The sequence below is a fragment of the Tauraco erythrolophus genome, chromosome 7 (assembly GCF_009769465.1).
Source record: "Tauraco erythrolophus isolate bTauEry1 chromosome 7, bTauEry1.pri, whole genome shotgun sequence".
Classification (NCBI taxonomy): domain Eukaryota; kingdom Metazoa; phylum Chordata; class Aves; order Musophagiformes; family Musophagidae; genus Tauraco; species Tauraco erythrolophus.
Window position 1 is genome coordinate 48,031,907 of NC_141471.1, and position 25,108 is coordinate 48,057,014.

Below are 25,108 nucleotides of genomic sequence, written 5' to 3' on the forward strand. Positions count from 1 at the left end.
GTTACAAGCACAGAAAAATAACGGAGAATTTAAGTTTGCAATTCAATTCTAAAATCTCCTGCAAATTCTGTCTATAAATTTAGAGTTTGAAAGCCTGGGTTCTTATGTTGTGTTCTACTTAAAAGCTAAAAAGAAAACTTATATAAAAAAAGGCTATTTACTGAGTTTGGTGTAGTCGCTCTCCTTGAAGACCACCAGGTTGAACTGTGCCAGCAGCAGCCTGCATGTGGGTGGCATGAAAGACGGGATGAGTTCTCCTTTGGGAATCACAGTCTCATTTAGCTGCCTCGTTTACACTCATTCAGTTGGGGTAAACCTGACTCAGTATTATCTTGTGGCTCTGACATGAGAATGTAGAGGAAGCCTGGGAAATCCTCCTTGCAGAGGTTCCTGCATTGCCGAGCTCTGTTTCTCTGCTCATGAGCACAGACTGATGGGAAGGGAAAGCCAAAGAAGAAAAAGAGTGAAAGGGAGTAATCAAAGCTGTGGCCGTCATAGCCTTGTAGGCGCTGAATCATGTCTGGTCACCTGGGTTGCACATCAAGTTGATCTTTAGGACTGAAGGATGGAACATTCACGTTTGTCTTCACACTAATGGAGATCCCACGGTCTTCAAATTCTGCACTCATTTATGCATTTGCAGCATCATTGTCTGCAGTGGGTTTGCAAAAGTGGAACTAGGGACAAAATTCAACTCTATGCTTCAATATTTTGTTATTTTAGTGAAAGAGAGGAATTGTCTTGAGAGCTTCTGGGACTAACGCAGAGTATTAGCCAAACAGTGGGTTGTATTTTTTTAAAAAAAACCCTTAGTATTAGAGAGACTCTTGTCTTCCTCTTTTTCATTCAGTATTAAGAACAAGAAGATGCATTTTTAAATTATAATATTAAAGAATTAAATTGTGCTTTGATGATTAAAAAATCTCTGACCAGTCTGTGCTGAAATTTCAAGCCTTTCTCCAAGCTGAGTTAGTAATTAGGTTTGTATGATTTTTTCCAAACAAATATATGTGATGCTAATAAGAGAGAAGTCTACTAGGGTCCCTTTTATCTTTGTATGCTCAGTGTCACTAAGGAATTTTAAACATTTTCTATTTTAAGTTCTTCCAATGTCAAGCTACAAAGCCTGGGGAAATTTTTATGTGTTTGCTAACGTTCATTTATACCTTGCTTTTACTTCACTGGGCTGCAAATTCATATTACATCAAAATTTTTTGTATATGGTGCATTTTACATAGGTTAGATACTTGTTCTTTTTGCTCACCCTAAAGCTAGTTATGTCCACTTCCAGGTCTGCATTTCTTTAGCTGATCACTAGCATGTTGGTTATAGCCATAGGATTGCCAGCAGCAGCCTGTGCCCCACCTCTTGTCATCCCGTGCCCATTGTCCTTTGCACTTCATCCTTTGTTCTCACTTTTCAAGGCATCTGCTGTTTTACAAGGCCTGTATTTCTCTACATAAATTGAACTAAGTTAGTTACAAATATGTCATTCTACACAGAATACTACTATCCATCTAAAAATGTGGGTTGTATGATACAAAAATACACCAAAATAAAACAAAATAGCCACAACTACCTGGTCGTTAGAATAACTGCTGTTACAGCTTAAGCAATTAAATGAAAGTTCCTGGCAAGTCAAGACAAGTTCAGACAAAGCCTGAAGCCTTGCAAACTCAGGTCCAAGCATGTGACCTAGTACTAGCAGTGACAATATCATATTGCTGGGCTACAGAGCTACACCATCATTATAATGACTACTCCTGAAAACAGTGTGGATTTCATGGCAGTAATGGGGCAGATGCAGAAATCTGGCCTGGACAGAATTTCCTGTAGTGTCTTTCCTTGTTGAAGGTATTGTGAAAAAATTATGCGCCATTTCAAGCAGATGTTAGAGAACATCTGAATAGAATAAAACTACAACTTTTTTAACGTCAGCAAGGTCTGTGATAAAGGGGATGCAATAAATATGCATTGTTTTTCCACAAGTGGAGTTTCTTTAGTATAAACCTCAGTGTTGAAGGGTAAAAGGACTTTTGAAGTAACTGAGTTTTCTCAAGAGCTTCTGCTGAGTCACTGTGAATACCAGTGCTTTAGTGTGGTACAAGGTCCATTTCAGGTTGGCTATACAGTTCTATGTGGAGTATACTTGAAATAAGATAATCCATGTTGATGAAGTTTGAAAAATTGTGAAGATCCTAGAAAAGAACTGCAAAATTAAATGAAGTTTGAAAACCTGGTTTTACAATTTACTAAATCTACTTAGCTTAAAGGAGAAGGTTAGAGGTAGTTGTGTCACTGTGTCTTTTATAAACTCAGGAAAATGCATCCGATTATAATGACCTTTTTAATCTTGTAGAAAAAGGCGTTGTGGGATCTCATATATAGCAGTGAAAGCTGAGGAAAGAAATCCAAAATCCAGACAGAGGTCTGTGATTCAGTGGAGACAATATCTTCACAACACATAATGGCTTACCAAGAGATGCAGTAGATGTCTATCACCATTTATGCAGTTAGCAGAAACGTTGGTAGGAATGCCTTTGGGCCATAATGTATGAAAAGTCTCACCAGATAATCATAATCACCCATTTTAAATACAAGTACCTATGAATAAATGTCACCCAGAGGATTTTTTTTCCCTACAGATCCTTTCATCTTCCCTTTGACAGAGTAAGAAGGATGCAGTGAGAACCTCAAACTGGTGCTCCATGACCTGACAGGACAAAGATGATCTGTCCTTTGGCCCTATGTTGTTCTCTGCAATACTGTTCTATATACTGCGAGAGTCTTCATCTTTGAAATAAATTTAAAAAGCCACAGTACCTGTTTTTGAAAAGTCGGTGCTCTTGTTTTATTTGATTTTGTTTAATGAATCAAGAATAATATATTGCATAAAAATGCAAATAGTTATCTGGCCACTTTTTGAAGCAGTGTAGTTCCTTGTTCTGCATTGATGTATGGGTAGGCAAAGTGCTCAAAGCTGGGTGAAAACTATATTATTAATCAAGTAACTGTTTCTGGTTGGTGTGGGTTATGAATTGCCCCAGGAAAAATATTTGAGGCTTATTGTAGCAACAAGGTAAAAAGCTCTTAGCAGTTTTCACTGAGAACTCATTTTTTTATGACTAACCACACCTTTGCAGCATCCTACAATCTGTAGTCCTTGAAACTGCCTCATAGTACCTAGAAAATCATATTAAATGGAGAGGAAGATGGATAGTAGTTTGCGTGTAGAGAGTAAGTTTTGCTTGGCCGACTGCCAATGTGGAGAGCAGACAAAGTACGCATTATTTAGCCTGGAATCACAGAAAAAAGGAAGAAGGATGTCTTTAATAATGAAATGTCGGAGGAGAAGAAGATATTGTAGCAATAAACAGATTGAACCCACTAAGCAGAAAGAGTATGCTGAGCTCTTACTACAGTGATACATCCTGTAATAATAGTAATACCGGAATTTAGCTGGGGCCTGTTATTAGCTGTACTCTTTCTTAAGAGAATGCAAAGATTATATTTTCCTTAGACCACTGATGCTCAGGGCATCAATTTTTTTATTGCTTTTGAAACCCCAAAGCCCCACATTTGGAGCTTAATTCTATGCCAACTCAAAGAGAAGTGTGCCACCCAGTAAGTCACGAGCGTTGCTTTGCACGGCACTGGGGGTTTCCTCAGGGCTGCTCTGAGGAGAGCTGAATTTTCCAGTGCTGATAAAGTAATTGAATGCTTACAGACCCCATGCAAAAATGTATGGATATGCACGTATAGTGTTGCAGTAAATCATCAGGAAGTGTTTTTTGCATTGATAGATGGAGTTACTGGTCGCTAGTAAGAACTGAGCTTGTAATTTTTAATCTTTTAAACTATGTTAATTGTACCTCAGTTGTAATACTTAGGCACCAGACAACTGTTAGCCATTAGGTGTAAAGAGAAATTAGGAAAATGTTTTTAAAAGTCAAATCATTTGTCCATAGGCAGATGACAGAGTCAGGAATCCATTCTTCTGTGGTCTGTCTCCATGCCTGCTTCCTATCTTCTGAATCCAGCAAACACTGTGAGCGATTCAGTAGGATCTCTCACGATAGAAAGTTTTAATCTCAGTATTCAACCTTATGTGATCAGGATCTAGAATCACATAAGACATAGGAGGTTAACTCTTGGGAAAGCTGTGATTATGCATTCCAGGGAAGCATTCACTGCTCCCTGGGGGTGTCTGTATTGCTTATAGCAGGAAGGTAGCTGCAAGCCCCCTCTGGCTGCGTGTGATCCACGTTAACACAATCCAAACGAAACCCCAGCGGAGTCCAAGCTTAAAACCCTTGCTAAGAGGGGAGTGTGTGTTCTTTAGGCAAGGCATTGTGTTAAGGTGTTTGTGTGACTTTTGGCTTGTTCACATCTTATGCAGAGCCCTCCCATGTGTATTGAGTACCTGGGTGCTGTGTGCCACAGCCCACACATTTCTGTAGGATATTTGAGCTGACAACCCTGACAGTCCTCTGTGTTTCAGCACCTCTGTGTTCCTGTGGATGAATACCACAGCGGTCTGTGAGCGTTAGGTCCTTAAATATTGCAACAGCCCACGAGGCCCGTAAGCAGAAAGAGTGTGCATGTGTGTATACATATATTTCTCACATATGTATATGTATTAACATATACAGGTATGTTTTAATGTATATATGCATACATTAAAAAAGTACCTTCATATGTGGGGGAAAGTGATGTCATAAGTTAAATACTTCCAGTTTACAGTAATGATCAAGCTAAAGCAGAGGCTTGCCTCTTAGGAAGAAGGTTCTTGCTCTTATAAGTAAGTGCAAGAACAATGAAGGAAAATTCATGTTGTCTAAGCAAATTTCATTTTATTGACTATTTATCTGTCCCAGCACTTCCTCAAGTGACTGTCCTTTCTGTTGTGATGTAATTACCTGTATGCTACATAGAAGGAAAATTGTTACAGTTCTGGTGCCTTTAAGCTATAAATCTACTTGTCTCTCAGAAAGGAGTTGGCCTCAATGTGCATTTAGTAATCTAATTAATCTTTAATTAATGTGGCGCTTCCTTGTGGGAAACAGGAATAGTCTTCCTCCTTCTGACTGCCTTTGACGCTGCAATAGAGCTCAGGGGATGAAGGTGAATAAGGTTATGTGTTTGTGCATTGATTTGTAGGCTCAGCAACTGTCACCAGAGTGTCTCCAGGGGTGGCCCAGGGATTCAGAGCTCTCAACAGCACTATGGCTGAGACCAAACTGAAACGCATGAGGGAGTAAGTAGCATGTTTATGTGTTACCAATATTCAAATGAAGAGGATGGGTTTGAAAAACTGCCAACACAGCAAAGAAAACCATGTGTTGTTTCTCCACACAAAAAATATCCCTTGAACAAAAAAGTGGATGGTAAGTTATTCTGTACAGACTGGATTCTTACTTGCTTCCGCAGAGGATGAAGGTTGACTGTAACTTCTGATTGTTTTCTCATAATCTGCACAATCACTGTTATCCTTCCAGGATCTAGTTTGCCTTCACTGCTGTCGGTGTTCTGAACTTTGCTTTCTTTATTAGCTCAGCACATGCCCATAAATCACCTGCAGACATCCATTCCCACCATATTTGTTCTCTCAGATACACTTCATTCTTGCCTGGAATGAAAGACTAATGGATTTGTTTGCTGTGATGACATGATAATTTAAGCCAAACATGATTGTTGTTGGCTGAGATTTTCAAATGAGACAAAGGAATTTACATGTGCAGCTCCCTTTGGAACTCATTGTCTAATTGTTTTCAGCATCATTGAAACCCCAGCTTTATTAATAAAGATTTCAGTGTCTTAATAAAACAAAGATCTGTGCCTCCTTTCTAGAATGTACTGGTTAATGTGTCTTTAGCATTTATCTTGATTCAGTAATTTCTGGCCTTCCAAGGTTTATTGTGCCCTAATTTAAGTACTGATCTGATAATCATGATGCTATGTATTATTTCTGAACTCAAATTTTCTCTGCAGTGTTGCAACATTCAACTGATCTCAGACTGTAAAGTCTTTAAAAAAGGGCAGTTTTATCTTGTGTAGGTGAACAGCATGAACAATATGGTGAATATTATCAGAATACAAATAAGTTCTAACAGTTAACACTAGTAGTTATTTAAGTGAATCCCCTAAAGAAAATTAATACAACCACAGCAGCATTGATGCCAATCACTGTTTAAAACAACTCACAGTGCCAAATGCACTGTTTATTCAAGGGAAATACTAATCACATTTACTCCAGATAGAAGTTGTTCAGTTTTATGATATTTCAAGGTGCAGCAGCTCCTAGGGTTTCGCTTCATAGCTTAGCCTTTATTGTGCAACCAGTCAGCAGGTCTCACAGCCTGCCATTCTAATTGATTTCCATTCCCTTTTCATGGAAAGTACTTATAAAAATTAAAAAATCCACCGTGTTGTGCCAGCTAGTTGCAAGGTGAGGTTGTTCAGACAAAATGCCCGCTAATCTTACAGCCTTCACCTTGTGTTCTCATGGTTACAGGATAAACCTTAACTATTTCAACTGCATGGTCATTGCCTTTAGGGCTGAGTTATGATTAAATCACTTACTTTTTCAGATTCTGTTTTTCCAGTGTTGTTTCATGGTTTTCACAGTTGTTTGGTTCTGATAGGCTAAGCACATAATGGCGGTTATATGCTGAAAAATTTGGAAGTCCTGTTATATTATCCTTTGGAAACGTCACATTTCAAAATAGTTTATCAACTAGCCATATGCTAATGAAAAGCCTGATTAACTGCAGTAATTTGTGTTGAATTTATTAGACATCCTGGTTTTGCAACACTTTCCTAATCATTTCATTCCTGAATGGCAACAGTCAGCTGGGTCTGTAGGCCAAAATACCCACCCATCCAACCTCATGCATCTTGAGAACTTCCAGGAGATCATACCTGTGAATGATTTTCATGTTACATTCATTAAGAGAACAAACTAGGGGAGAGGGTTATGTTTTGGGTTGGTATGGATTTTTTGATGAATAAAGGTAGAGATCTCCTTCTGTGCACTATTAATAGCTACTTTAAAGAAGTCTATCAAAATATTTACTCAGATTATTGATCTTTCTCCTAAACATACTATGACCTTGTCATTTTCTTAATATGTAAAGGTGAGTGAATTTGTTAATTGTTTGGAAGTTAGGGTGTTAAGAAACAAGTGAGTGAGCACAGTACGCAGCACGCACACATGCAAGGAGATCCTGGCAAAGTCTTACACATGGCCGGTCTTCACACAGAGCACATAGGGGGAGTCTTCAGTGGTGAAAAGTAAGTACATCTGGATGCATAATGATGCATTAAGTCTCAGCTGCTCTGCTCGTCCCTCAGCAAACTTCATGTGATGTGTTGTACTTTATCCACACAGCAGTGCAGCTTAGGCAAGGCTAATATATTTAAACTCGTGCTATTCAGTTTTACTCAGGAAGCCACAGACTTGTGTTGGGGTCTTCCAATTGATGGCTTCTAATGAAAGAGAGAATGTGGGGTTTTTTTGTCTTAAAGAAACTGAGTAGCTGGAGCTCTTATGAGGAAACAGAAAAGAAGAGCAGTAGGGACAATGTGGAAGTGCAGTGAAATCTGTCTAGCTGGCAAGTCACTATAGAAACAAGTACGAAGATTTGAGATCGGTGCTGTTCTCAGATGCTAACAGCAGTACATTCTAATGAGGGAGACTCTCTTATGTTATGAATTTCTCAGAAAGTAAGCATTGTGCCTACACATTACATGTAACATCAATGAAAAATTCTTTCATTAGTTTTGAAAAAATGGTAGATTCATGTAAAATAACACAGAATCTAACAGCAAAAGGGCCTTTTAGCCATTTTTAGTTGACATGTGAATGATACGAGATTGCAAACAACTGCAGCAGGACAGTCGCTTGACAAGATGTGGTGTGCTCATTGCTTGAGTCATCACGGTGTGCTGCACTAAATCCGTTCTTTGACAGCAGAGAAACTCACAGTTTGATAAACATTTATTTTCCATAAAGGCCAAAGTGTTATGTAGAGCAGTGCTCTCTGCTCTTGGCACGAACTGCAGGGTGGGAACTGAAATGCAATCAACCTGCAAGTTCCAAAATCCCTTGAAGTGCCATTTTAGGTAGTTTCTACTGTATTCTTGTGCAGTGCTTTATACCTATATTCATGTGAGAGGGAAGTTGTGCTAAAAGTCCTTGCAGGAATGTAGAAGGAAGCCACAGATGTTCTTGAATATGGTAGATAAGTCTTTTGTCTTCTCCTAATTTTAAATTAAAAAAAGACTCAGGACTTAACCTATAGAGAGCCTTATAGTGTTTATGATTCCATCACCAGTTTCCTTCCCCACAATCCCTGATATTTTCTCTGGCATCTTCTTTCCAGTTCCCGTTACACTCTGTTCCAATATTTTGAACTACTGTCCTCTCAGTAAAAGTCATGATAAAATAGCCTACTCCAGTGACAACAATTTCTAATTTCTTATACTTGGTATCAGTATTCATAAAGTTTAGAGCAGCAGGGATTTAACTTTACCTTTCAAGTGGAGTTCATTCTCTGTGCAGAAACTTCTACTTCAGTGCTAAGCATTTTGGTATTGGGATCTTCTGCAGTGTTGATAAGAAATCTTTATTTCTTGAACTAGCTCCCTCGAAGGTTATCTGAGCTCATTATATGTATATGAGATATTATATTATATATCTCATTATGCTCCTTCCCAGCCTTGCATGTTAGTGGAAAGTCAAGCAAATATATAAATCAGAGCTGAGTCACTCATATTTCTCATATTGGGATTTTTAAGCTGAGGAATAGTGTTAGATGCAGGAAACGAGGAGTCGTTTCTTGGTATTTTCTGTCATGGTCACCATCTCGTTCTCATGGTCGTTCCCATCCATGGTACTAGGTAACTAAGTGCATGTCTTAGTCTGAGAAGCTCTATTCACATGCTATCTAGAGCCAAATTATCTTCAGCAGACAGATCCATGAGGAAAACTAATGTCAGTTCCACCGATGCATCTCTATAGAGACTTTTCAACTACTTATCTCAGAAGAGAACCATGCTGTTCTTCAGAAACAACGCCTCAAGCCAAAGTGTTTTTTTCACCATCAGATCAAATTGTTATACCACCTATTCTTTCTTTTTTCCCCTGAGGTCCATACAACTTGCCATGGTCTTCTTTACAAGGTGTCAGAAACTTTGGCAGTATGCATTGCCTGAAAGATTGATTTTGTCCTTAAGGAAAGGCTTTAGAAGAGTCATTGCAGCAATGCTAGCTTGTTTTCTGCCAGCTTCTGAAAAACTTGGTAGACAAACCCAAAGCTTTCTTCAGTCTTGGACTAACAGCACTGATAGCTTGTAAGAGGCTAAAGAGGTCAAAATTTACGTTAAAAGAGACAGAACCAATTTGTTTAGATCTGAAGCTGAAAATTTTTTTCTGCTTCTTTTTGTCTTACTCTGTCTTATTCTGAGGCCCTGCTTTCCAAGTTTTTGACCACCTCAGCTACAATTTGACCACAATGAAGGGCCTGGCAAAAGCACAGAAGCCTGTGGAAAGTCTTATGATGCATACTTGACATCTCAAGTCTGTGCAGTGTTTCATGATCTAAAATGGAAAAGAGAAGGTGAGAAGACAAGTGTGTCTAGAAATCTGTGGAAAAGAACAAGCCTTATTACGAGTTTTGGTGCAGTTGGCTGTATTCACAATTGTACCTCCCTGTATTACATAGTATTCATATCCCAGGTGTCCAGTGAGTGGAGACTTTCCCTTGAAGACTCTTCAGCACTGTAGTCAAAATTCATTTCTTGGCTTTATAAAATCAGGATTTGTTTTTAACAGAGTAAGGCTAGTTTTTAAATAGTGGAATAGCTATGGAATAGAATGTATATCTTGTTCTCTCTTTCCTGAAAGTATAAAGGGAAATAAAAATGTAGGAAATTAAGAAAAAAAACTTAGTACAGTGTGTTTTGTGCTCCTTTGTGGAGGTATTCATGAATATATACAATGAGTCATTTTAATAGCCATGAACTTTAATATGCAGTTTAGAATTCAATAAAATGTATGTCAGTAAAAGGAAAAAGCTTTTATGCCCCAAATTTTAAGTAAATTAAAATCCTTTAGCACAGCAGTAAGCACCTCTTAGTCAGTCCCTGAAGTCTTACACACAGCAGCATACCATGATCAGGCAAAAGACTTCATCATCACCTGCTGAGTGTAAGTAATTGTGACATTGGCATCAAATGTATCGTTTATCTTAAAAATTCAGAAAGAAAGGTCATACTGAAGTCATTGAATAGGCACTATTCAATATAGAAGACTTTTTGTACATTTGTTTCTGCGCATTTTTGAACTACTGCAGTAAAGAAGGTCATTATTTGATTTAGTGTTTTATTAGATGCTGGATGGACCTTCCTAAGGGCCATCTCTGAGCCTTCTGAAACTGGTTTTGTTATTGACATCATTAAGGGCAGCTTTAGGTGAAGACAAAAGCAAAAAATATAGAAAAGGTAACTGAGTTTTTAGACTTCCATTAAAAAAAAAATTCTCAGTGACCTTTTAACTGCCATTGATTGTCATGTTGAAGGTGTCATGATGTAAACATGCATAAGGAATAAGATGTCTTCTCACAGATAAAACCTATTTGGTAAGGAAGTTTATTGACACTATCTGAGCTGTGACTGTTTTTTTTTGCAGATGATTAGAGGACATTATTCTTGAGAGTATTGATCCTGGAACGTTTTTGACCGTGAACTTTCCTCTTAAACATGCCACAGTTGTTTTGTTCAACACTCCATTTCCTGGTAATAATTTCTGTCTGGTGATCCCAAGACAACTTACAGCATAACTGTAGCTTTTTGCTTCTCATGTGCTGAGCTGAAATATTACTTATGTATCCATCCTCCTTATCTCAGTCTTTCTCACACCTCATTTTTAAAGGCCAGTCTCCATCTCTTAATTGTTTAGGGCCAAATGAGCTCACTACAGAAATGCATTAAACATCTTAGCCCATGAGTTTCTCTTTCTTTTACTGTTAATCTATTTCAAGATAATTGTTTACTTACTTTCCAGACCCAGATTTGAAGGTCTGAAATGTTTTTGTTTTACTGTTTACTTCGCAAGTGAAGTGAGAATACAGTAAAACTAAACGGGAACACTAGGAGAGTTGAACCCACCTTTACATGACCAGGCTGAGAACATGATTGCTTATCTCCTGTCAGGGATAAGTGAGTGAACACTCCCAGCTTGTGAGTCATTGCTGTCCCAAGGCAACAACTGAGAGAGAAAGTGGGAATGGGTGTATCCTGGGCTCTTCCTGCCTAAGAAGAAATGAAGGTGAGAGAGGTAGTGGCTACTGCCTATGAGTGTAGGAGTCTTCTGCAGCAGATGTAGTAGTCCCCCCTCAAGACTGAAGCTGGAGCTGATGATCTAATTCCCCAGGCATTTTCCGTGGGTCTTCATTCACTTTCTTGCCATTGTCCATGCTGTTCCCCTTTCCACAGCAAGAGTCGGCTGCCTCTCTTGATGTCTCAGCCCTCTGTCTCTGCCTCCTTCAGCTTTGTGGTTTGGGCTGTCAACATCCAGGAAGGGAAAACTAGGCAAAATCTCAAACACCCAAAGAGGTAAAGTTCCACTCACTGCCAATAGTACTGAGGCACCCTGGAGATGGTTATCCTGTGAATATCTTCCTGTTGATAGTTTGACAGCTACTGCTGAATTGCTGGTGGGGTCCTAATTTCCTGGACTCCTCTAGGGAACTGCATGCACATAGCATTTCATCCTTACATCAGGAACAGTGTGATCCCTGGCATCCAGATGCATCAGATTGCATCTTCAAGATTATAGCGGTAGGTGAGGAGAGGTGTGAAAATGTGTGAATCTTGGAATATCCATTGTATTCATTTTGACCTTGCCTGGCTTCCATACAAGAAATAAACTAAAATACTTGATAAGATCCAATTTCCTCAAGAAATAGTTTGTTACTAGTGGCTTCTCCTTTTCTGCTTAATACATGCAGAGTCATGCAGAAAGGAATGGCAACCAAATTAACAAACCTCAGGTTTCATGCTTGCTGGTTGAATCTGTTTCCCTGCTGTAATGGGACAGAAGTCCTGTATGTTTGAGTTGGAAATGATGACATCTTTAAAATGGTCAAGAGCATTCATTCCACGTGCCCAGAGTATTACAGCTGTTGGGCTTCGATTTTAGTGGTTGTTCAGCTTTAGGGCCTCCGTTATTTTTCTCGACAAGCTCCAATATGCCTGAGCTCAGCGAAAGTTGCAAGTGATCCATAATTTGTTATATGGGGGTGTACTGATTGTATAGATCTTAACATGCTGCCCTGCCAGCTATGAGTAATGTAGGAATTGAACAATTGCTACTGAAAAGTATTTGGCGACAACAGTATGTTTTAACATTTTTTTTTTGTTGTTTGCTGCTGAAGATAGCATGTATATATTGCTCTAGCCCAATGCTTATGGAAAATGGAATTTCATGTTAAAGTCCCAGGTCACTAATCCAAATGTTCTTGGGTTTTCAACCAGTCTGTAATATAGAATATGTGCTGGCTTCTCTGAAGTACTCTCCAGTATGAAGCCCCCAGCTATGTAGCCTAAATTGAGTCAATACTAGATTATTTGCTGTATCTCAGTGTAAACCTGATTACAAATATTGATGTTTAGTTGCTTCATTTGTTGTCCTAGTAAAGGTGCCAAAGATTAAGGCCCTAGTTCAGCAAAGTACTTCAGCATGTACATAGTGTTAAGCACAAGTAGCGCATTGTCTTCAGAAAGACAACAGATGCCTAAGGTTATGCAAATATTCAACTGCCTGGCTTAATCAGGCGTTGAATGGAGTAGTCCTACAAGATGATGTTCAGGCAGCCTGGTTCTAGCAATATTTCCTGGGTGCCTATGAACTTTTCTGGGCACTCTTTCTGCAAAGACACAGGCTAGTTCAGAGCACATGTTTTAGGCTCCTATTCTGAATTTACCTGTTAAGAATTTCGTTTCTCTTATGCCAGTGCCAAAGGTGGTAGCTGACTAAGGTAAATATATAAAGTTAGGCTGGCTGACCATTCTCTTTACTTTTGCCTGTACTTGTATTTCTCACAAGTTGTACATTGTTCTTTGAGAAGCTTATATTGATCCTCTCCGTCCTGCAGCTGGGGATGGGAAGAGCACGTCACCTGCCAATGCCATCATTTTGGCAGTTCTTAGCAGCAATACTTAGCACTTTGGAATGAATAAAGTGAACAAACTCGGTAGCGAGAGTGAGTGTGTCTATTAGCTAACATGGAAAGGGGCACGATTAAACTTTGATGTATTTTCTTGGGATGCTCATCCTGGTGCTCATTTTTCATGTTGCTTAAACCTCAGGTCCAACCCTTAAAGTGCAAGATTTTTGTGAATTTACTTAGATATGTAAAGGAAACTTACTTTTCAGCTTCTCTACTGAGCTGCATGTCATAGATCCATGAGCCATTCTATTATCCTGAATTTTTAAGGATTTTTTTTTTTTAGAATGGACAGTAATGTCATAATTGCTTTAGCATTAGAGAGAGGTTTTATCTAGTAACAAAATACATAAAATCGTAAGTGTAGACACACTCATTTAAAAATGTCAAGTAGCCCCAAACAGTCAAAACATTAGGAGAATTAGACTAATACATCTTTTTGTTTTGCACAGAAAGCATGATTTCCCTAGTTTCTCATGCTGTGCATACATAATACATGGATTGTATTATGTATTGTCAATAGTTTGCAAATGTGAGAATGCTTTCACACAACATTAATTATATCCTTTGTTTTCAGTACAGAACCACTTGAAGAATCTTGACAGTGTTTACTAGATGCAGCACTGCAACCTTGGAAGGTTTGCAGGGCACTTGGTAGAAATATAGGTAGGGAATATGCAAAGGGCATTCACCAAACCCTTACCAGGGCTACCGATGTTTACCGTGTCCCATGTTGCTTCTGTCTTCATCTGCTTGCTATTCTACTACTGTACTTGTCTCTAAGAAAGATCTGTCCTTTTCCTTCTTCCCTTCACCATGTTTTTTCGTAGTCATCACATAGTGTTTTCTTTCTTTTGATTACTTAAGTCGTTCAGGTATGCATCTCCCATGTGGAAGGCGGTGTATTACCCTGTGGAAGGAGGTGAGCAATGCAGAGCTGGCATCATAAAAAGTAACTCATGGGATAAAACACCAGAAACCTGGGGAACATGCAAACTATCTTGTGTGAAGGAGAGGGTAGCAGACCCAAAACAACGCATTTGCCCTCACTCCAAAGGGAGCAGCCACCAATTCTGAGGGTGCTGCAGCATTGTGGGCGGCTGTGTTGCAGGTCTGTCTCCTTCTGCAGCAAACCTCATTGCTGAGCAGCTTGTTTTCATGAGTTGTTGGGCTTCAGAGTTTGGAGATACCAAACTAGCTGAACAACATTTACAGTAGTACACGTACTATGTTTATATTAACATTAACCAACATGGCCAGAGATTGGGGCAAAACCAGAGGATGCTAGTACTTATAAGGCCTAACTTTGATCTCGGTTTTAAGGTAACACCTTAGACATGTATCTCCACTAACTTTTTTTTCCACAGAAAAATAATTTTGATCCTGAAAAGTAGAGCTGAGTATTGCGAAAATACATTTAGCTTAGTGGTAATTTTTCTGGTTCAGTCATGTTTCAAAGCAAGCTTGGGTTTTATCTTTGAGAATCTACTAGTTGAAACAAATTATTTAGATACTATATTATGATTGTTATGTTTCTGTAAAAGTTAATAGAAATCTTAATTAGTCTTTTATATGCCATATTTTCAGGCAGCTAGATAGAGTATTATTTTATTTTTCAAGAGATTTGAGACAGAGGAATGACCAGGGTCCTATTTTGAAAAGTCTTTAGATATTAAATGTTTATTCTTTGGGAAAAAAATTAAAGGACTAGAACTCTTATCTGCCTCTTTAAATGCGTAAATAGCTCTCTAAAGTTTGTCTTGTTTTGATGGAAAGGCAAAAGTAACTAAATGCATAAACCTTTCTAGGCCTTTCTGAAAAATCATAGCTTCACTATTTATAGTTGGTAATTACTTTTCTTTCTTCCTCTACAGTATGGTGTAGTTTTTGTGTGGCTCTGCCATGTGAATTGATCTTAATCCTGTTTTGTGCTATGAACTTTTTCCAGGGCTACAGATGTTGAAAGGGACCTGAAAGAAGTTGTGGACTTGATCCACCTACCTTCAGGTCCCTTCCAGTGGATGTAGATGTGAACTAAGCACAAAGATTTGATGTACAAAAAAATTACACAAAGAGTTATTTGTGTCTATATTAATAAATATTTTCATGTGTACATATATACATGTATATGTACTTGTCCTAACTGGGCGTCTCAGGATCCGCATCAGCTGTTTTTATTTAACTTTTAAAATGTCTTTTTCAAGGTATTACTGCTTTATGATAACCTCATATGGTCATTTAGCATAGTTCAGTGCCTGAGTGCTGCTTCATCTCCCTCTGTTGCTGTACAGTGCACAGGCCCAGCTGAAGGTTTCATTAGTAAATTACTGTGGGGCTTGTGATGTTTCTATTGAGAATTATCCAGCTCCATACCAGATGATTACATTAATCTCTCCGTTGGCATACTGGATGTGTTGACAGCCTTTTGATGGGACTGGCTTATTGGTAACTCAGAAATGCATTGTTTTACATGCAATATTAATGTTTAATACAGTATGACTAAAGACAACGCTCAGGTTGATCAAAAATATGTGTAGTATTGTGTGATATTATGATTGTTTCATTGAAATAAGTAAGTCTGTATATTTTCCTTTCTCTGATGGATGAATTCTTAGTTTTATGTTTGTCATTTTGATGCGAGACCCTAAATCAGGAGAGATTCCCCCCCACATTCAAGCCATGTAAGCGGAAATCAGCATTAACTCTGGATTACCACACAACTGAACAAAGAGATTGCAGTTATGTTCCTACTTTTGAACTTCTATGAGAACTGTATATTATTGTTGACTCGTTAGAGGTAACTACTGTATCCTTGCACGTACACATTCAAAAAGCAGCAGTATAGTGCGCTGCTCTTCAGTCACATCTGTCTAAAACAAATACATTGATAAGCATCAGGTATGTGTTAAATCTGCCTCGAATGTTTGGTTGGTCTTGATCAGCGATGCTGAATAAGTTAAACTGATGACTTTGAAAAGATGCTTTGTATGCCATGACACTGTTAAAAAATGCGATGTTGTTTAAAATAATTTTACCAAAGCTAGGAAATCTCAGAATGTGTATAAAGAGACTGCAGCCTGGGGAAGTGTGTTTCAGGTAATTCTTCAGGGACACTAAACGGTATCATTTTCACCTGTCTTACCTCCTGTACAAGCAAACTTGTTTCCTCTCTCATTTTTAGTATCAGCAGTAAATTTGTTAATATAGGAAGACTTTAAAATCGCAATATTCAGGTTTGATTTAAATGACCATGTTTTGTTATGACTTTTTTTTTCTGTGTGAAAACTTAAAAAACCATCTTCTCCAATGACAAACTACACTTTAAATTAGTAGTAGCTAGAATTCAACTAGCAGCTCTAAATTCTAATTCACAGTCTTCTAAGAGCAGATGTCAGCTTCAATTACTATTTCACAAATTTATTTATCTCAGAAAACGAGATGCACGGAGAATATTATTGTTGATATTTCTTCAGCTGTGTGTCTACAGCTTTTAATAATAAGATCCTGCTTAGCTCATGGGAAAATATGTTCTAAATATGCTTTAGATTTTGCTGGTCTTTGAAGTAGGACATCAGAGAGTTTTGTTTGCAATCAAATCAAGGTGCTTTAATTCAGAAATTATGAAGTAATTAAGGATGAATTATGAAAATTGTTATTGTGTCTTTGAGTGAAGAAATTTTCATTAAGCAGTGATACGATGAAAGTCAAAGTCCACTGAGGCTTGAAGGTGAAGGTAGAGGCTAATATTAACAATTCAGATTTTATTTTACTAGCTTTTATATAATAATTCTTTCCTCTTTTTTTTTTTTTAAATAAGCCCTTTTCTTAGACTTAGCCATGTCAGAACTAAAAAGGTATTGCTCTACCTTCAGAAATAAGTTTCTAAAAAATAAATCATGGAACTTATAATGCATTTCTAGCAGATTTCAAATGGTCTTCATAGAGCAACTGACTGCTGCAAATGCAGTTTTGAACCCAGAGCCGTTACTTTCAAGTTTCAGAGAAGTTTTAATCATTCATAGTCAGTAATGCCAACATATTGAATGACAGAAAGATAACTTGAGAGGAAAGGGACCTTTTGTGTTTTAACTGAGATAAACCTGTTTGTTTGCTGAACCCTAAGATGCTGTAGCAGATATCCTAAGATTTTCTGGTACAGTTAGAAAACAATATTTTGTATGAGATCAAAGATATGTGATTTCCTGATTCTTTTGCAGAGTCATTTCAGGAGATAAATGTAACAATCTTTTCCACCAAGATTCATGTTACTACTGGTTAGCTGCAAAGTGGCACAATTGTACTCTCTTTTAAAGAGAAAGATAAGGTTAATAAACAAATGCTTAGACATAGCATGTTCAGGGACAAATCAAAGTTGGATGTATTGATGGGAATCTTAAGTAATACTACTGGACTCCATAGGGATATCCTTGAGTTATAGAGAACAGAATTTAGAGAAATCTGCTGAAATTATTTTTTCAAAGATTCCTGCAATTGCTTTTATGCCCCATGAGCCCTAATCACAACAGACTTCCTTCCTACTTTACAATAGGCTTGTTGGTGTAGGATGCAGGCAGCCTGACTGCATCTTAAAGGATAAATAAATGTTCACTGGAATGGATATTCCATGTACAGAAAACTTTGTTTTTTAAGATTTACGTTGAGGTAGCAGTGGATGACATTATTATTTTGAAATAACTGAATTTTCTGTGGTTGGCTTAGGAGCCATGTGTTTGTTGTCTGCCACGGCAGTGGTGAGATGCCTGATGCAGAGGGACGTTGATGGTGTCATTCTGGTGTGCTCAGCAGTGACTTGAGTAAAGCGTGGTGACTGGGCAGCTGCAGAGCCTCTCCTTGCTTCCAAGCGTGGCCCATACTGCAGCTCCCCAGGGGCACTAGTGAAAACTCTGTGTTTGGGAGCAAAAAAGTGCCGCTTCACTTTGCGAGTGGATGAGGGGGAGCAGAAGGGTTTTAAATGATAGTCGCTTTCATGCTGAATGACATTTGAAAGTGAGAAGCTGAAAGCCCCCTTAGCTGCTGATTTGTGTCATAGTTATCCTTCAAGGCAGGCAATGACAAGCTGTTGAGAGGTATTAACCCAGCTGCTAACGCCCACGGAGGAGCACAAACTTAAGCATTAATCTTGTTTTGTGGCTTTTGTCAGTGTTGCATAAAGGCAGGTGTATTGTAATTGATCTCCAGACCAGAAAGGAAATGTTAATATGTAGCTAGTAGCAGAATAGTCAAAATAAAGACCCGCGGGATAATAGAAAATTCTTTGTTCACCCAGGGAAAGATTTACAACTTCCTCAGCCGGTTGAGAACACAACATTATTATATTGTCAAATTTTAGTAATTTTGCACTGATGTGTAGGAAATCAACTGCAAATCACCGGATAGCCTGATAAATTCGTTTGGGCCCAGATCCACTAAATGACTTGGAACATTTTTAGATATCCTGAGTATAAAATTGCAGTTCTCAAGGCTCCTGTTTAGCTCCCCTCTAACGCTGGCAGTGAGTCAAAGGGATAAGTGGCTATGATTTTGCTGATATTCATACTGCTTCTCACATGCTCAGAAGCACCTTACGCTTGACAGGACCAAGTCCCTATCTCATGCCCAAACCCCATCATTATCCACAAATCAGATTCCTCGTCTGCCTCTACGGCCTCTGGAGCTTGTTCCAGTTAATTTTCTCCAGGCATGGATTGTGTGTTGCACAAAAGATGGCAGCAAGAGGTGTTTTATTTCAAACCACAGCTTCCATGGATGACAATGTGGAGACTGGCAATATCTGCTGTCCAGCCAGTAGGTTGGTGGTCAGAGCATGCCTCTAGGCTGTGGAGGTCCCCAGCCCTGCGCCTCCTCTGCCTGCAGCATTGGGACAGCCCTCTGTGGTCAGGAGGAGTGAAGGATGTTGGGTTTACCATTGCATCTCTTGTAGTTGGCAGTGAGGGCACTCGCTTACTTATGGTAACCTGGATTTCAGTTCCAAGGACTGAAGGACTCCAACGACTGCTCATACTATTTTATCCAGGGACTATTTCATAAAAATGTTTACACATACCTCCGGTGTCATCCTTGGTCCTCAATCTATCCAGAGTTAGTTTCTATCATTGCACACTCTCTTCTGGCCCAATACATCTGCTTTTATACAAATCAGAATGAAGGTACAGGAGAGTCCTTCGTCCCTCGAACTGATGGGTGCTTATGATAATGCTTTGGGAGGTGTGGGTTTGAATCTCCTTCTACCTCCAGGTTTCCAACTCTCTGGGTGAATGCTCTAACCACCAACTCTGGGATAAAAGGAGACAACTGAGTACCTATGTGGTCATGTTGAATTGCTGTGAGTTCTGGATGGACAGTAGTGATTCCCAGATTTACTAAAGCCAGACAGGTGTCAGATTTAGGACAAGCCTTTCCTCACTTGTGGTGGGCTGTTGTTTTGGGTGGATGCCTTTCTGGGGTGCCTGCATTATACAGGGAGCTTAGGGTTCAACCACAGAGCTGTTAATTTCATTGCATGAACAAGATGCTTAAAAGTGAGAAAACACAGTGATAGAGTGCCAGCAATGAATCTCTCCATATACTTAAGCCTCTGTAACACAATGAAATAAAAGAAAGAATGATCTGAGATATGACATTTAAGCACATTAGTATATATCATCCTGGGTCAGACCCTTGGATGGTAGAACCTGATGTAACTCCTTTGATTTCAGCAAGGTGGAAAACAATTTAGGGCAGTGTGGGATAGGGTTCTGTCCCACAAAGCTTGTCAGAGTAATGAAATCCCAAATGTCAGGTATCCCCGTTGCTTGTGCGGTCTTGGCTGAGATAGAAATGATGCCTCATTTCTGGGGGAAACAGTGAGTGTGGAGGTGAGTGAGCTATGAGATAGCACAAAGAGAGTAAATGCCGGTCAATCAGAAAACATGGCCAAATGGGAGCGTAAATGGGCGCTCTGTACTTGTTTGATCATAAGACTTTTAACCATTTCAAAACTGTAAATGCAAGTTTCCCATGTTTCACGTGAAAAAGAAGTAACTATAAACAGAAGAGCAGTGCAAAATCTGTAATTATGCCCCTGTAGGACTTTACAGGGATAGAAAAACATCCCCTAACACAGGATCGGGGCCATAATGTGCAAAACTTGCTTTCCAGGAAGCCACTTGCCCCCTCCCTCCCTCCCTCAGGATGGGATTCATTCAGTAACGTCTGTTTGACGTTTACTGTCTTAGATCCCACACTTCTGCCTCTGTGACAGAAAACACATAATGTGGTAGCAGACTCACATTAACGCAGCTCTCAAGTCCAAACAGATTCTGATGTCTTCTTTTGTAAAAGCAGGTTATAATTTTTGTTACCTACCCCTTAATTTTCAACCTATGAACGTTCTTCCTCTAGTTCTATTGTATCAGCTATTGTACAGATTAGCTGATTTGCATGCTCTGCCAAGCTTAACTGAAAAGATCCAAGTCTGCAGGTCACATTTATTAGCAGAAGCAATACTCCCGAGATATGCATTTGCTTAATTTTTCATCTTTAAATAGACAGGACTGCCAAAAAATTAAACATACTTGTCTAAGAGGGAGAGAGGAGTCAGTAAAGGCATTGATGAATTAGCAGTGATTTCAAAATAGCTTCTCATATATTGATTTTTAACTGTTGGAGAGAAATACTGTGACATTTTTGATGAAGTTTTGTGAAGAAATGTATGTTATTTGCCAAACAAATGCCTACTTAGCTTTCAGTGGTAATCTAGTCCCTAGGTTTCCAGTGTCTGAGAATTAATCACTTTCAATAGTTTTCCCTAAACAGCACCATTGGTAGAAAGAAAAGAGCAGTTTCTAGTTATGGGAAGCAGGACTGAGTCAGGTCTGGCCCTGCAGAGATTCCAGCTTTGCTTTTTCTGCCCCAAGTTTCCAATCAGCTCTGTGTCAGAAACCAGCAGGAGGGTAAAGTGCAGCTGAGGCAGGGATCACAGATGAGCATGACTGAGCTGCAGAAAAGCAGTGAGAGCAGGTGAGATGTGAGGAGAAGCATTTCTTCCCTGTGAGATCAGAGCAGTCATCTAGGATATCCTTCAGGCAAGAATACCGTATTAGCTGTATTGTCCATTTTTACCAGCAGTAGGTCCTACTATATTTAACAACAGAATTTTTCGGAAGTCTCTTATATGCTGATAAAACGGCTCTGTATTACTGAGGAAACTGTATGCTTTCATAACAAATGAAGTTTGAAAAACAATGAAGTAAAATTCCTCGCTATGGTTTTCTAAAAATGGAGGAATTTACATAATGTGGAAATTTAACTGGCTGCAATCTCACTATAACGATGTTATTCCTCAGCAATAACAGGATGACCGCAGATGAAGAGCAGCTACCCCTTTAGGTGAATTATGCCATGGGGTTGGAACAGGTGGCCTTGCCCTGGAGTTAGAGACGTAGCAAAATTGGTACAAAATCAGCCAAAAAAGTACAACTGGAGAATGTGATGCTACGGGGGGGCAGTGTGCAGGTTTAACTATTTAAACTGCTTTTGGGAAGTCTTGTTTGCACTCCCTCTGAACCCACGCGCAGAGTATTAGAAGGCGAAGCCTTAGTGCTGGCACCAGGAGACAACGCTGATCCCCTTCTCGGCTCCTGCACAGCTCAGAAAGGGCGATCCTTGGCCTGGCCACGCGCCGGGCACGTCTCGGCTCCCCGCTGCTGTCTGCCCCAGGCGCTGCCATGGAGCCCAGGGCAGGCAGCACCAGCCTGGGGGGGCCACGGGCTGCAGCACTGCCTTGCAGGCAGGAATGTTTGCTCTGCTCACGCCTGAAGACGTGCTCTGCGCACACCTGAGGCCGTGCTGGCAAGCACGCGGTGTGCAGAAGTGGGGAGCAGCTCAAAGCCCCCATCAGAGACAGCATAGACAGTAAACACTGTAAAGGCATGCTGAGCCTTTGTAAATAATAGGCGGCTCACAGCTGGGGTGATAAATGAGGCAATTCCCATCCTGGGCCATCCTGGGGGCCATCCTCTCAGTTTCCCATAGTCTAAATTTGTAGAAAGCAGTTTGACAGAGACTCAGTGGAAAGGGAACATGAGTGTAGAGAGTCAGGCTGAAATTTTGGAATACTATACAGTTCACTTCTGTCTTGGTTTTGACTGGGACAGAGTTAGGTTTCTTTTTAGCAGCCAGAAGAGCTCTGTGTTTTGGCTCTAGCCTGGGATTCGCTATGAGAAGAATGTTGATAGCCACTGATGTTTATAGTTGGCACGGAGACATCAAGGACTTTTCAGCTTCCCGTGTTCTTGCTGGTGTGCAGGAGCACAACAGGCTGGGGGGGGCATGGCTGGGACGGAGGGTCCACAACTCCCCTTATGATTTGAACTTAGATTTAGGATTGAGGACTAAATTGACCGATGAAGTATTCCATATCATGCAGTGTTGTGTTCAGTCTATAGATGAGAGTTGACCGGAAAGAAGGGCCTTTGTTCTTCCAGGGGCTCTCACTCTCAGACTCTCAGAGTGCTCACTTTGCCTCGCTCTCTTTTCGGGCCTCTCGCTCATCCGGGATTGCGGTGTCAGGACTTATCTATCTCAGGATTGTTCAACAGGAAGGGACACGGCTTGGTCACTGAGTGATGAGCAGTTACACTGTGCATCACTTGTTTGTACGTATTATTATCATTATACATATATATATTCATATATTCATAATAAATTGTTCTTATCTTGACCCATGAGTCTCCTTCCCTTTTCCTGTTTAATTCTCTTCCCCATTCCCTGGGGGTGGGGAGGGTGAGTGAGTAGCTGGGTGCTTTAATTACTAGTGGGGTTAAACCACAACTTCCTAGTACCTCCTTTTTCTTGAAGAGAATTACCACCAAGCAAAGCGTTAAGGAATCGAATCTTTTAACATGCTAGAGACACAACATGTATAATGCTTGAAAATTGGGGGATTGGACTAGATGATCCTTTGAGGTCCCTTCCAATCCCTAACATTCTGTGATTCTGTGATTCGGAAATATGTGAGAGCATTGGAAACTCAGATACCATTAGTTTATTTTAGTATGGAATAAAAATTTGTCAGAGAAACCTTGCTCTGATATGCTGAGAAGCTTTATTGAAGTCTTCATGCCATGATGGATTTCCTGAAAACGGAATGTTTGTCCTACCTAAATACTCTTGAAATCCTAGCAAAATGCTAGTGGGAGGAAAGGCAGTTTACCACAACTTTTCCTAAGCAAAATAAGACATTTTTTAATGCAAATCGCAGATGTTCCTGCGAGGAGATCCCTATTAGTTCAGTTCACTTTCTAACTAAGTGAAGGGCATCATCACCCCTAAGATGTGCAAGTCTGAAACTAAAAACCAATCAAATCTCAACTACTATAAAATATAAAAGTTTAGTGAAAGAAAACAACACGAATCCTGCAGCAGATGTGTGGAGAGCGGGCAGATAGTTTCTGATATGCTGAAGGAAAATTACTCTGATTTTTTTCATCAAAATATTATGAACCCATCACTGAGTGGAAAATTTTTTATTACCCGTGGCTTGTGATACACGAATTTAAAATGTTTGCCTTTGGAAAAAGAAGTGCTGTTCATTGTCTTGCAATTTGCAAATGGATCTTTATAAATCAACATTAAGATCCTGTGAGTGTATTCTATGCCACTGAATTACAGATCTGTCTTCTGATAAATGCAGAGTGCTGTAGGAAAAGAAAAAAGTTTTGGTTAGCTCATGCTGAGCCTTGTACAATGGTTTCCTTGTTATTTGATAGAAGCTAAAATAAAGCAATGAATTCTGAAATGTGTTTGTTGACATAAAATGCCACTAGTGTACTGCTGACTGGGGTTGCTCCTTTGGTTTTGATGAAATCCAGAGGCAATAATACGTGTGTGTATACCAGCCTTGCTGTAGATTAAATGGTATGTCAGATTCAGTGTGGAAAGGAATCTTGGTTTGTAACGACCACGGTGGACGTGCTTCCTATGACTTTACTATGGGCAGGTTTTTACTCCTGGACTCTTTGTGTAACAAACAATCATAGAGAATCCCCCAGGAAACTTGAGTTCCTTGCACTGTCAGACAAATAAGGTGCCTCATTATACCACTTTAATCAGAGGTAGCCACAACATTTAGAAAAAATCAGTACTAGTTATTGCTTGGATTAATATATAATGTGAATTAACTTTTACTTGAGCTTTATGTAATATTTATCCTCAGATCTGCCATTGGGAAGCTGGGAGTGGAGGTATTTGAGGCCGTGTACGGCTATCTCAAGCAAGCGAGACAGCAGAATGCCAGTGAGGAGGAGATCAAGAGACATCTGGAGAAACTCGTTTCTAGAGCAAGTGATTGCTTTGAAGTGGATCAGCTTCTCTACTTTGAGGAGCAGCTACAGGCTTCAGAATCACATCTTCAGCCGTAAAACGTGTGTCAGTAACAGTGCTGGAAATGGGAAGGAGGAGTGAGGGTGCTGAGCTGCCTTCTTCAAGCCAGCAAACAAGTACAGGAGGTGTTTGGAGGAAACTTCTGAAGGTAACGTAGTACCTAAGCATGTGGGTAAACTCCATTTGAGAATCCAGACTGCAGAGAGAAGTGGGTAAATGTGGTACAGGTTACAGGGGCAGGAAGAAGAACAAACGTTTGTGACAGTGGAGGGGACAATTCGTCATTACCAGAGTCCCCTTTTTTCACCACTTAAGGTATAAAGACTTGGCCAGGTGTCAGTCCTACACTCACAGCATCGCTGGCAAAGCTGCCTCTGATGGAAATGGTGCAGGATGAGACTCCAACTGCTGTTGATTCCTGCGCTAACTGGTCCCATTTAAGCCCATATTTTTTGTATTTCAGCAGATTTACCCTTGAACATACATACATATGTACA

General features: G+C 39.7%; 1 protein-coding gene across 1 annotated transcript in view; it reads left to right on the plus strand.

The window, feature by feature from the left end:
- The window catches only part of NEK11 (NIMA related kinase 11), a 96,115-nt gene extending 71,466 nt beyond the window's left edge, over positions 1-24,649 (plus strand). Inside the window, exons 16-17 of the mRNA XM_086615164.1 lie at positions 5,161-5,257; positions 24,445-24,649. Coding sequence (XP_086471290.1) covers positions 5,161-5,257; positions 24,445-24,649 — 302 coding nt within the window. The remainder of the gene's footprint in view (positions 1-5,160; positions 5,258-24,444) is intronic.
- Positions 24,650-25,108: the final 459 nt, after the last annotated feature.